General features: G+C 41.2%; 1 protein-coding gene across 7 annotated transcripts in view; it reads right to left on the bottom strand.

Moving 5' to 3' along the window:
• MYO18A (myosin XVIIIA) overlaps positions 1-14,073 on the bottom strand; it is a 572,782-nt gene that overhangs the window by 24,791 nt on the left and 533,918 nt on the right. For all 7 annotated transcript variants that reach the window (XM_082245147.1, XM_082245143.1, XM_082245145.1 and 4 more), the window contains one exon: positions 966-1,088. In XM_082245147.1, coding sequence (XP_082101273.1) covers positions 966-1,088 — 123 coding nt within the window. The remainder of the gene's footprint in view (positions 1-965; positions 1,089-14,073) is intronic.

Below are 14,073 nucleotides of genomic sequence, written 5' to 3'. Positions count from 1 at the left end.
CACTGCAGATTTCTGGCACAACTCCCCAGCGTTTAGTACCTGATTTAGACATGGATCTCTAAAAAAATAACACATTGTATACCTGGCATAAGCAAATAATTTACCGCAAATTAAACAGTCAGCTCTCGGGTAAGGATATTTTAAATGAAAATACATGATATTCAGGACCTATTCTTTTTCTTTATGTGAAGCCAGCTGTCACTTTAGAATTTACATCCCAGAGAATATGCAATTGTATTCATATTCAAAGACACAAATTTAAAAGGAGAGATTGAGAGACAGATGGCAAGTGAGGGTAAGAACTAAAACAGAACATTTAAAGGTAACCTACACTGTGCCTTCTAAATGTATTATAACACAGATGTGTATCTTAAGATGAGAAGATTTACTTCTGATTCCAGATAAATTGGTTCACGTTATTTTAACTGCAGATTTTGTTTTGGATGTAAATGAATAGAGGTTAAACATTATCAAAGATTGCGCCTCACTATTCGCCAACTGAGCTGTAGGTTTCCTCTAATGATCTCCAAAACAATACAAACATTTTACAGTGTATTCTTCATCCTGCTATGAAGCCTATTTAAACTATTTTGACATTTTAGGTTACAATGTATGAGTGCTTTGATTCATAAAAGAATTACACATTTTAACCATCATTATCAGACATATACCATGAATGGCAGGAAGCTTGCCCCTAGAATACATAAAAATAAATGGTCAGCTGTTACTTTAAACACTGCATCTAATTTTTGGACCACCCCAATGTGATACCCTTCGACTATTTGCATATGTACTGCACAGTTCAGCTCAGCACAAATAACGGAAACTTGCCAGGGATAAGAACAACCTGCCAAACACCCCCGTTTAACTATCCGTTTGAACATATCCTTGGAGTATGTCACAATAAGGAAGCCCAGACATGTTCAATTAAAAGGAAGCAACATTTCACATTAACATTCACCAACCTTGAGCTCTTTAAACTGCCATCATCTGAGAAGGCTTTGGAAGAACCTTTGTTCTTAGACAGCCAGGACTTAACACCATCTACTCGATCGTCAAGCTCAGAATCTGCATCTGAATCTCCATCGCTGTCAGAAAATAATATATAGTAAATTAGTTTAATTCCCCAAGAAAACAAAGTATGGTCTATCTGCATTTATAAAGTTAGTTTTATTTAAAAAAAGTAAGGGTTAAAAACAGAGAAAAAGAGAAGGATAAAATAATGCAACCAAGGATATATACGTTAGTCATTACTGGATTTAGTAGGACAAACAATAAATAAATAAATAACAGCAGCGATAATTCCTGAGGAATGTTTCAATGCAGATTTTAGAGTTTACCTTCAAGTATAATACTCAGACGAAAAAAACATATTTTATAAGTAACCATCAAATATTCAATATATTTTTCTTGGATATTTGCATGTTAAATACATATGGCATACACTATTCTCTTTTGTATGGGTACATTCATTTAAGAGCTCATTCAGAAACAGGTTGCTTGATTGAACCTTTGACCAGCTGAATTCCAGAATCTTATAAGTATTGGTCATACCCGTGAATATTGGTCACAAAGTGTACCAGTGAACTGCGGCTCATTGATTGGTAGTTTTAATACATAATGCTGTAATTAGGCTCCTTAACCACTTGCCGACCACCCGCCGCAGATATCCTGCGGCAGGCTGGCTCGGCTGTGCCAATCGTCATACCTGTAGGGGGGACGCGCACGCACTCGCTGTCTCAACGATGTATTGATTTGGTTCAGAACCGATGAGTCATCAAGTCCAGGCCAATGATTTTTGGCCTGGACCTATTGATCAGTTCTGGCCAATGTAAACACAGGCACGGGATATGACGCAATCTCACCTCGGAGTCCTTTTTGGTTCTAGCGTTAGAGGAGATAACATCAACTGAGTACAGAAGCAGTACACATAGGCACACATTTAACCCCCTGATCACTCCCTAAATAACCCTTTCACTCCCTGTAACAGTGCACACTATATAGTATACAGATAAAATTTACTGGCCACTGTATTAGTGTCACTTGTGACTTCAGATAGTGTGAGAGGCAGTTAGTGGTAGTCCCAAACAGGTTTAGGGTCCCGCCACATTTTCCCCAATAAAGATTTAACCCCCTGATCACCCCCCCCCCTTAACTCTTTCACTCCCTGTCACAGTGTACACTATATACAGTATACAATTTACTGATCACTGTATTAGTATCACTTGTGACTTCAGTTAGTGTGAGAGACAGTTAGTGGTAGTTAGAGGCAGTCCCAGAAAGGGGATATATGGGGTACCCTAAACCTATCTGGGGTACCCTAAAACTAATAATGATTTAACCCCTTCATTGCCCTGTCACAATGTCACTATTAAATTCAGGACAGCGTCAAATTGCCCACCACATAGTTAGTAATACCTTTTAATCCTTTGTTTGGAAGTAACACACACACACACACACACACTAAACACCTCCATTACTAGTATAGTGTCTGAACGGATCAAAATCTTTGATCTGATCAGAACTATACTAGCGTCCCCAATAGTTTAGTACAGTGTTCCCAAAATTTAGCGTTAGCAGGATCAGCCCGGACACCTGCCAGCACCTGTGTTTAGCCCCTCTGCTCCCCCCCAAGAAGTGCAGAATCAGAAGATTACTGTCACTTCCAATACACAGCACACTAAACCGCAGCGTTCGCAGATGCAGGCCTGATCTCTGCTAGCACTAGCAGTTAAAATTTTTGGTAGCGATTCAAACAATCCTTGACAACCAGGTGCTTTTTTACCTGTAAGTCACACTAGGTACCTATACATTTTTTTGGCCAAAATGTCCAGAGGTACACTAGTGAAGAGGCCTACATGATGCGGAGCATGACAGATGAGAGCGATGGGGAGGCCTCACTGTCAGAATCATGCTCAGTATTCAAACCTGTAGACAGCAGTGGCACCCTGACGGATAGCTCTGATGACGCAGTAGTGGTCCCTGCTAAGGTCAGGCGTACCCGACCCCATTCTCCTTTTGCTGAGGTGCAACAACCGCAGGGTACTCGTATGCAGCAGTGTGGGTACTAGTTTCGCTCAACCTTCTGGTGAACTGGCAAGCATCAGCGGCCTAGTACATCCTGGTCATAGTCAAACCAGCACTGCAGTAACACTTAGTGACGTGGCAAGTCCCAAATGTGCAGTTCAAGCTGGTGCAATGGCTAGCACAAGTAGTGCCCCACAGCCACCAATAATTCAAAGACAGGCCCATAGAGCCCATAGTGCCCTTCCTGATGCCCTTGCAAATCCTGATTGGGAGCCCACCACTTCTGCAGCGTCCGTACGTCCCCCATTCACTGGACAACCCGGAATTCAGGTGGAAACAGACAATTTTACTTCCCTTGATTTTTATGAGCTGTTTTTCACAGAAGATCTTTACAGATCTATTGTTTACCAAAGCAATTTATATGCCGATCAATTAATCACCGCAAATCTAAATTTGACCCTGCTGCCATGGCCAGGACTAGATGCGAGCAAATCTTGCAGTTCATGTACTTCAGTGAAAATGAACTCTGTCGTTCTCGGGGTGACCCTGGATATGACCGGCTCCACAAAATTTGTCCTTATGTAAACCACTTCAACCAGAAGTCTGCAGCCTTATAAATGCCCCAACAAGCTGTCTGTGTTGATAAGTCCCTGATTACATTTTCTGTCCGCCTTGCTTTTAAAAATTGTTTCTCCCCAGCAAGTGTGCCAGATATGGGGTCAAGGTATATAAGCTCTGTGACTAGGCAACAGGCTATACATGTAGTTTCTGGGTTTACGAGGGAAATGATAGCAATGTGGAGCCCCCAAACTGCCCAGACTACATGGAGAGCAGCGGCAAGGTTGTTTGGGACATGGTGTCACCCTTATTTGGAAAGGGGTACCATTTATACGAAGACAACTACTATACAAGTGTGCCACTTTTTAGACACCTTTTTGATTTTGTATTTGGCGGATGTGGCACCATGCGAACTAATCTCGGGGGCTTCCCCCAATGGCTTGTAGATTCCCGACATAGACCGGGGGAGAGAGCCTGCTTGAAGTCTGATAAATTGCTTGCAGTGAAGTGGAGGGACACACGGAATGTTTTCGTTCTGTCCTCCATTCACGCAGATGACAGTCCAAATTGCAACGGCGACTGGTGTTGTTGAGAAGCCCCTCAGTGTCCACGAATACGACCTTAACATGGGAGGGGTGGACTTTTAACGACCAGATAATGGCACCATACTTAGTTACATAGTAACATAGTTACATAGTGAGGTTGAAAAAAGACATCAGTCCATCCAATTCAACCTATGATGTGTGTGTGTGTTTGCTGTTAACCGTACATTTTTAACCCCTCTATGTTGTGGTCATTAAGGTGCCCATCTAATAGTTTTTTGAAACTATCAATGCTCCCTGCTGATACGACTGTTTGTGATAGTTGCCCATAAGGCCAGACGCTGGTACAAAAAAGTGTCTGTAGACTTATTTCAATTGGCTCTTCTGAACGCTTATGTGCTATAAAAAAGCATCAGGATGAAGTAGATCCTTCCTAAAATTCCAGAAAGAGATCATCACAACCTTTTTCTGTATCCAGAAGGTGCTGTGGCCCAATTTCCCAATCAAGATGCAGTGAGCCGGCTGCATGAGAGGCATTTTTCGGATGTCCTTCCCAGTACCCCTACCCAAAGAGCACCCCAAAAAAAGATGTCCTGTCTGTAGGAAATGCGGATTTAGGCATGACACTCGCTATTTTTGTCCCTCCTGTCCTGGCCAACCTGGTCTCTGCATCGGGGACTGTTTCCCTCGCTACTACCCACTAGTATAGTATTAGTATAGGGTACAGCATGGCACAGTCTAGGGAAGACTTTTTCACACAGGGTCTCGAAAGATGTTGGCTATCACATTTTAAGAGACCCTACCCTGGAACAGATTTTTTAGTTATAAAAAAGTGCAAAAAAAGTTACAAAAAATAAAATAGCCCAAAACAGTTGTCGTTTTACTGTTCTTTATAATATACTGTTATTCTGTAATGTTTTATTGTTACTGTGTTTTATTGTTAACCATTGTTTGCTTTGCAGGTACGCCCATCAGCTGCAGCACTGATTTGTTTATTCTGACAGCAACAGCGTTTGCTCTCACCATATACGTAATCAATGATTGTAGTGCTGTAGGAGGTGATTTCACCACCGCAGTAAAAAAAAGAGCATATATGGCAAAGCATAGGGGATGGGGTGGACACAGAGGGCGGATCTCCCTTATGCTTCACCATATATTTTTTAACACTTTTCTTGGCAGCGATTTCTTCATCCACATCGATTGATGCGAATGGAGGAATCTGCTATGTTCTTTTTTTTGGGTTGAAGGACAAAAAAAAAAAAAGAACATTGCATGTATGCCCATCATTAGAAGTGGGTGGATGCTGGGAGGTCTAATGGTGGGCATACCACACATTTTCTGGTATAATTATTTTACAGCCAGTGGTCAGCTTTCATGTAAAAGCAATCCTAGCAGATAATTAGCCGCTAGACTGCTTTTACAAGCAGTGAGAAGGCACGCCCCCGCCCCTCCCCCTTACCTCCTCCCTGTGATGACAATAAAAATGATAAAAAAAAAAAAAAAATGTAAGGGAAGGTGTCAAAATAAACTAAAAAAGCAAAATAAATAATAAAAAAAAATTTAAGCACCCCTTTCCCCCCACGTTTACGCACAAAGGCGAATGTAAGCAATGGTTTGGTGTCATATGTAAACAGCAATCGCGTCATGCATGTGAGATATCGTTGCAAACGTCAGATCGAGGGCAGTTTTGCAGTAGACCTGCTCTGTAAATCTAAAGTGGTAGCCTGTAAAGGTTTTTAAAAATGTATGTAGTTTGTTGGCGCTGCACAGGCGTGCGCAATTTTAGAGCAGGTCATGTTTGGTATCTATGCACTCGGCATAAGATCATCTTTTATATTTTAGCAAACCATTGGGCAATATATATATATTGTATTTGTACGTTAATTTAAAAAATGTTTTTTTTTTCCCGAAAAACTGCGTTTGGAAAATCTCTGCACAAATACCATGTGAAAAAAAAAATTGCAACACCCACCATTTTGTTCTTTAGGGCCTCTGCTTATAAAAACAAAATGTTTGGGGGTTCAAAGTAATTTTCTATTTATAGAATAAAAAATTTTTTTTTTCATGTACGCAAAAAGTGTCAGAAAAGGCTTGGTCTTCAAGTGGTTAGACGAGTGGGTGATGTGTGGCATAAGCTTCTAATATTGGGCATAAAATGCCAGGACAGTTCAATTACCCCCCAAATGACCCCTTTTTAGAAGGTAGACACCCCAAGCTATTTGCTGAGAGGCATGTTGAGCCCATGGAATATTTTATAATTTGCCACAAGTTTCGGGAAAATTAAAACATTTTTTATACATAGTTGTCACTAAATGATATATTGCTCATACATACCATGGGTATATGTGAAATGACACCCCAAAATACATTCTGCTGCTTCTCCTGAGTACAGGGATACCACGTGTGAGACTTTTTGGGAGCCTAATTGTGTACGGGACCCGAAAACCAATCACCGCCTTCAGGTTTTCTAAGGACATAAATTGCTTATTTTACTTCCTAATTCCTATCACAATTTTGGAGGCCCTGAAACGTCAAGATAGCACCCCCCTAAATAACCCCATTTTGGAAAGTAGACGCCCCAAGCTATTTTCTGAGAAGCATGTTGAGTCCATGGAATATTTTATATTTTGCCACAAGCATCGGGAAAATGCCAAAAATGTTTTTTTCTTTTTTACACAAAGTTGTCACTTAAATGATTTATTGCTCAAACATGCCATGGCTATATGTTAAATGACACCTCAAAATCCATTCTGCTGCTTTTCCTGAGCACGTGGATACTACACGTGAGACTTTTTGGCAGTCTAGCCACGTACAGGACCCCAAAAACCAATCACTGCCTTTAGGCTTCCTAAGGGCGTAAATTGTTGATCTCACTCCTCACTACCTGCCTATCACAGTTTCGGAGACCATGAAGTGCCAAGACAGCACAAACCCCCCCCCCCCCCCCAAATGACCCCTTTTTGGAAAGTAGACACCCAAAAGGTATTTGCTAAGTGGAATGGTGAGTGTTTTGCAGCTCATTGGTTTTGAAAAATGAAGAAAGAAAAGGAAAATTGTTTTTCTTTTTTCAAATTTCAAAACTTTGTAACAAAAAGCGAGATCTGCAAAATACTCAAAATGTCTCTCAGCAAATAGCTTAGGGTGTCTAATTTCCGAAAAGGGGGTTGTGCTATCTTGACATTTCATGGCCTCCAAAACTGTGATAGGTAGTGAGGAGTGACTTCAACAATTTATGCTCTTAGAAAGCCTGAAGGCAGCGATTGGTTTTCGGGGTTCTTTACACGGATAGACTGCCAAAAAGTCTCACACATGTGGTATCCCCGTACTCAGGAGAAGTAGCAGAATGTATTTGGGGGTGAAATTCCACATATACCCATGGCATGTGTGAGCAATATATCAATACAATGAAAACTTTGTGTAAAACTTTTATTTATTTTTTTTGTCATTTTTCAAACACCTGCGACAAAAAAAAATTAAATATTCAATGGGCTCAACATGCCTCTCAGAAAATTCCTTGGGGTGTCTACTTCTTTTTTTCGTTTATATCGCAATAAATAAAAACCGCAGAGGTGATCAAATACCACCAAAAGAAAGCTCTATTTGTGGGGGAAAAAGGACGTAAATTTAGCTTGGGTACAGCATTGCATGACCGCGCAATTGTCAGTTAAATTCAAGCAGTCCCAAATTGCAAAAAATGGCCTGGTCTTTAGGGGGTAAATCCTTTTGGTCCAGAAGTAGTTAAGAAACCAGCTATGAGGGGGAAACCTGAAAATAACCAATGCTGGCCACCTCTTATTCAGAGTCACTGATGCAGGACAAGGCTATAGATGAAGAGTTTTTCACTTTTTTACTCCGATGCAAAATTACGCATCCATGATTCATGCATCCTGGACATAGATTCCAAATGATGTATCTTTATATCTTTTCCTCTACACAGAAGAGAAAAAACACTGGGGCAGGTCTTCATAGTGATGACCAGAGTGTTTGGCTAATCACAGTGCTCACAAGGTTATGAGCCAATTCTCCTGGCTTCCAAATGTTAGAAAGAGACCCAGAGCTGTCGGTGACTGTCTGGTCTCCGTGCTGGGAGCGTGCTTCCAGACAAACAAAGGAGCGCATATATGCAGTGCCCAGGAATAAAGCTTGCTTCCTGGATGCCTCAAATATATGTTACGTGGTCATAAATGAATTAAGGTCAGAAGATATGCAATGACAGCATTTATAGTAATTTTATGACAGTTTTTCTGTAACTTAACCCTGTAGGGGAAAGAGAAAAAAAAAAAAGTACAATACTATATAAAGGTACCTGTCCTGACCTTTATCTTGCAACCCCTCCACTAGAACCCCTCTAAATTCCTACTGTATGTAACTTTCAACTTTATAAAAGAAAGCCGGTCCTTGAAAAGTATTCACGCAAGCAAACCCTGATCCGTCTATGACAGCTGCTTCATATAGGACAGCACATTTGCCAATTTACCTATACATGTTCCAATCCCCAATTAAAAGAAATGGTGCCACACCCTGCAAGGTGAAGGTTTATTTGTTATAACTCACTCTGATTTTAACCCCTTCATGTGTTTTAAAGTGGTTATAAAGCCTAAACATTTTTTTACCTTAATGCATTCCATGAACATATGCCACAAAACAGTGATTCTGGCTCGTTCCTTTCAATTCTCCTTACAAGCATAAAAGCTTCTTTAAGCATATAGTTACAGTGAATATTGCAATACAAATGTGCAATAGAATTCACAGTTCTGTATTGTTCTGCTATCTCCCACAGCGCCTTGTTGCATTTAAAATCTACTTGTGTCATTATGACAGCCTGGTAAAGGTTTAGGATCAAATGGGAATGCCAATTGCTGTGCCGACAGACTCACTCAGGCAGCTGCTTGCAAACCTGAAAGCAGCACGGGTAATTTAAACCGACTCGCCTGTTACAATAATTTAAAATCAATAAATATTTCAGCATTTCTGGCCTGGCGTCCGTATTGGAGATGACTAGAGCAGAAGGCTGGGCGGCAGGATAGGCTTTAAGAGAGAGTGGATATTTCAGCCAAGGCAGCGTTACATAATATTTAGTGATGCTCTGTAAAGAAAACTAATTTGCAGCACTGAGTGTATTAAAAGGCTGCTGTCACGGCAATGTGTCATCAGCTGAACTCTTCATCCTCACGCCGGCAGCTGGTGCAATTCATCAGGGAGATTGCTTTACAGGCAAATTTATGAAAAAAAATGTATAAAAATGACAAGAGCATTTGAAATAAAAGATGATCTTAAAAAGATTTTCACACCTTGGTGCAGTCAATTTTCTCTATATATATTAAAAAATAAAAATGTGAAACACTTGAAAGGTTGTCAGTTTTTGCTCATTTAATATCCAGAGTCGCTGAGAAGGCCAAGGCTCAGTCAAAATCGGAGACTTGACAAGATGACCAAAAACTGGGTGTGCAGTGGCTAAAGGAAACACTCACTATTATGTAAGCTCTTTCAGAGTAGCTCCATCTCAGAGTTTCTGGTACTGTCTATGCACACTATGCACACGCTGCATCAACATCAAAGAGGATCGGCACGTCCCCCGCCTCCCACATGAGGTCATCGGCTGCCCTCCCTCATCACAGCGCTCCCGCCTGACCGGACCTTCCACCGAGGATGTGACTACAGAGACTTTCCCCTATTGATTTTAAGATGCCTGCTTTTATCCACCTCTTGTGAGTAGCATTGTAATTTGTGTGTCATTAAAGTACTGCTGTGCTACACTCAGATCGGCGCTGGTCTCTCTCTCTCTCTCTCTTCTTGGTATCTTACAGGGTTGCTTCACCCTCTACAAGCCTGCAGCCATCCCAGTGTACAACCACCGGATCGCACCCCATTATCTGCCCACAGTTGACACTGCTGCAGTTACCCACACTGTCCGATTGCGCCAACTTTTTTTCCCCATCTGCCTCCAAGAAACAAGCAAGTTGTTTCAACTGAGGTTGTGCAAATGCCACCAAAAGAAAACATGAAACATCCAGTGGACACAGTTTAAAGTCACCTCATGGTCTTAGAGGGCAATTCACAAGATGAAACTGCAGGGTAGATCCTGCAGCTGAAAACCTCTGGGCATAGAGGACACCACCAGAAGACAACGTCCACCAAAAGCCTTTTCTACTTGTTTTCTAAAGTCCAGGACTCCTGAGAAATAGTGGAACAAGCATATGGATCCTATTTGAGCCTGGCCAGAAAGTAAGAGTCGGCTCCCCAGACACCAATCCATGCTGGGAAACCCCAACTGGCGAGTGGTTCCGACCTTTGGGTATGCCCAATTGTTTGATGGTAAATCCTCAAAATAAAAATGAAAATCTAGTGTTGAAAGTGAAATATATGGGCAGAGATGGAAACTGAAATACAGTGATTTCACAACTGGTGACCTTAAGATATAAGCTATAGCCACAACTAGACTAACAATCTTAGTTAGACTTCGTCTTTACAGCTTTTTATTTTTATTATTTTTTAAAAGAATGCTGTTTTAACAACTAGAAAGTGAATAGGTTTGCTTTATGGTTCTAAAACAGAAATGGTTTATCCAACAGCATCTCTCTAATAAATGAACTTTGACTGAGCAATCTAAAACTCTGCCTCTGTTGACAGAGTTTATTTAAGTTAAAAATGTTTGTTTGTTTCAGAAGGTTTATAAAGCTCCCAGAAAAAAGAAGGTACACGCAGGAAAAAATAGTCCTGTATCTGCTTCAAAAATAATAACTGTCCCCTGCAGTGAGTGAGGAAAGTGATGGCAGCTAAAGAATTGGCCTTATTTAACGACTTTTTCCTTGGAGATGAATAACAATTTGATGGACCAAGTAAACAGTGTGTTTAAAGTAAGTATGGGGAACCAGAGGCCATAATCACTTCCCATTTGACTTACACCTACACAGGGACCTAGCAAACTTGTAAATCTGCTTGACATATGTAACTGTACTATAAATTGCCGCCTCCTCCCGGCACACAGAAACATCCGTCAGCCGCCCCTCCTTCCTCCCACCCTGGCATACCGCTGATCTGATTTTCAGCACCGCTGTGGAGATTTGCTAAATCCATTCCCTGCATTCTTAAAGCAGTTTCTGGTGACACTGTCTGAATACAGAGTGGCCTCCTGCTCTCATTATGTGTGGAGGGAACGACAACTGTGGCTGCACTGCTAGTAAATGGAAATAATTTTTTCCCTGCTTGGCTGGGTAATAGTATAAACAGCAACACCACCTCTCCTCACCCCTTAACCCTCTTGTGTCTTCCTCTCTTCCTCACATCCTTCCCTTCTAACTACAACTGAGGCAGCCAAAAGCTCTCATGGGAGAATGGGACAAACTCTGCTCAAATTGAAAGCATGACTGGAAATGGATATATGGCATTAGCTGCAATCAGCAATTTACTCCATGGCATTAGGCTTTTTACTGTCTAGAGACATAAGGCATATTGTAACCTTTATCTCTTGACTAGTAACTCATTACTATCAATTTTCTAGGAACATAAATTACGTTTATCATTAAAGACAACTCATACTCCCAGGACATTCAGAACGGACAAAGTTTGCCAGCACAAGTTAAAAAATGGTAACACAATCAAGGCATTAACATTTGTGCATCAGCTACAGAAATAATGCTTAAGTCATTTGTCAGCAGTTTTGAAGTGTAAGGAGTTATATGTTGGAGTGACCACTGAAGGACTGATAGTTATTTCGGTGAGAGTTTAAAGTGATTGTAAAGCTTAAGTTTTTTTCTAAAATAACAAACAGGTTATATTTACCTGCGCTGTAGAATGATTTTGCACAGAGCAGCCCAGGACCTCCTCTTCTGGGGTCAACTGCCGACGCTTTAGGCACCTCCTCCTCTTCTTGGTGCACCACCATAAGAAACTGCTTACGGGTGCACTTGCAGGCTCGCTTCCAAGTCAGGCTGTGTGCGTTCATAATGCATACAACATGTCTCAGCCCAGCCCTCCACTCCACCCTCACAGTAATTGATTGAAAACAGCAAGAGCCAATGGCTTCCACTGCTCTCACTTGGGAGAGGGAGAGAGAGCAGGACTGCTACACTTGAGCACAGCGCTAGATTAAAATAGGGCTCAGGTAAGTATTTAAGGAGGTGAGGGAGCGATACAACCAATGGGACATTTTTTTAAAATGATGTAGGAAATGCATGAGGGTAAAGATGTCCTGCCTTTAGAAACACTTTAACTAAACCTATGATCCACATACAAACCAAAACAATCAGAGGCTTTTGGAGCTCCTACATGCTAAAAGTTGGAGAAGAAATTTTTACCAAACAGAAAATTAGAGCTTGAATAACTACTCTTACTTTTTTTTCTACACGTGTTTTGTTTACAGTTAGGTAAAAGAGGAAAGTCTTCATCTCTTAAAAGAGAAGTATGGGTTTGGTATTTTTCCCCATTTTATACTTACCTAGGTGGATGCAGCATCGGTCCAATGCTGCATCTGTCCCCTGGCACCTCTACACTGAGAACCGAGCGATGAAACACCGCCAATTGCTTGGTTCTGACAGCTCCCCAAGCAGAGAGCTGATGACTGTCAGACAGCAGCTCTCTGCTCTGCCCCCTCCTCGCTCATTGGAGCGCTGAGCTGTGGAGGGGCAGGGAGCAGCTGGCTCAGGCTCTCAGTGGCTCGCTGAGAGGCTGAGCCTGGTGTCGGTCCAGGCACCTGTCTGATCCCGACTTCGTGGTCGTGATGATGCGGTGCCTGGACCGACTTCTGTGAAGTCAGTAGAGAGCAGATTTCAGCCCACTCTTTGCTGAAAATGGGTCACAGGAGTGCAGAACAAACTGCTCTCCTGTGATCCATAGGAGAAGTACAGCCAAATGAGTTTAGGCTGTAAATCCCCTTTAAAGCCCATCTTCATTATCTTTTCAAACTACTGAAAGAAAGGAAAGCGGTTAGAACTTTTGTCAGGCTTTTGTTACTGCTTGTATCTCTGTTGGGCAAATTTTAACACAATGACACCAGGACATGAAATAATGGAAAAATGAGTAGCTGGCACAGGAAGATGCACAAAGCATTAGATAATCCACAGAGGTTTTAATGCTTAGGGAGTATTTTTATTGTCGTTTTGGCTGGAGCAGGCCCTTTGGTAACAGGTCATACATAGGATGGAGTTTCAGAGTTCTTACTATCAACTTTTGTTGACTTCTAAGCAAATTGACAAGGAGTATTAACATCAACCACGGCAAGAAGCCACCTCTGTGGACTAAAAATCTGTTCACTTGCTCGAATCCAAAGCAGTCCCAGGTGAAATTTTTTATTTTTTTTCTCCAGAACGCGATTGGTTATTTTAAGTGGACATTGCAGAGAGAGAAGAATTCCTCTTTTGTTGGCTCCATTCTGTCTGGTAGCATGATGCATCTTTAAATATCACATTTGCAGAATATATTGAGTTCTAAAAACAAAAGTTTTCAGCAAATGTGCAATAAAAATTGGCCCTACTGTGTATGTATGTGAGTTAGGGACCTTAGATTGTAAGCTCCTTGAGGGCAGGGACTGATGTGAATGTATAATGTATATGTAAAGCGCTGCGTAAATTGACAGCGCTATACAAGTACCTTAAATAAATAATAAATAAATAAAAAAACACAAGACAATGAGAATTTATGAGCACTATGTTCTAATATGTTCTAATAAATGATGTTCTGCAAGAAACCGGGGTCTCAAAAGGATTTAAACTGGGAATGCACTGGAGGAACTATGACACCATACAGGTTTCATTATTGACGTATTCTCCATTGTTGCAATAGTGATACATCTAGAGCTAGCCGTCTAAACCTATGCTCATCATAATCACATAAGTATCCAATTTAACAAGATATGCAGACAGCAAATAAGATGTGATCTGTGTCTTAGTCACTCAGACTAAACAGGCTGATCACTTCCAGAGTTACTGCCTCCAGTTAGTGAAGTCAG

The sequence above is a fragment of the Pelophylax lessonae genome, assembly GCF_965119305.1.
Source record: "Pelophylax lessonae genome assembly, chromosome: 2".
In the NCBI taxonomy this organism is placed as follows: domain Eukaryota; kingdom Metazoa; phylum Chordata; class Amphibia; order Anura; family Ranidae; genus Pelophylax; species Pelophylax lessonae.
Note: the sequence above shows the minus strand (reverse complement) of the source record. Positions and strands in the feature narration are given on the sequence as shown.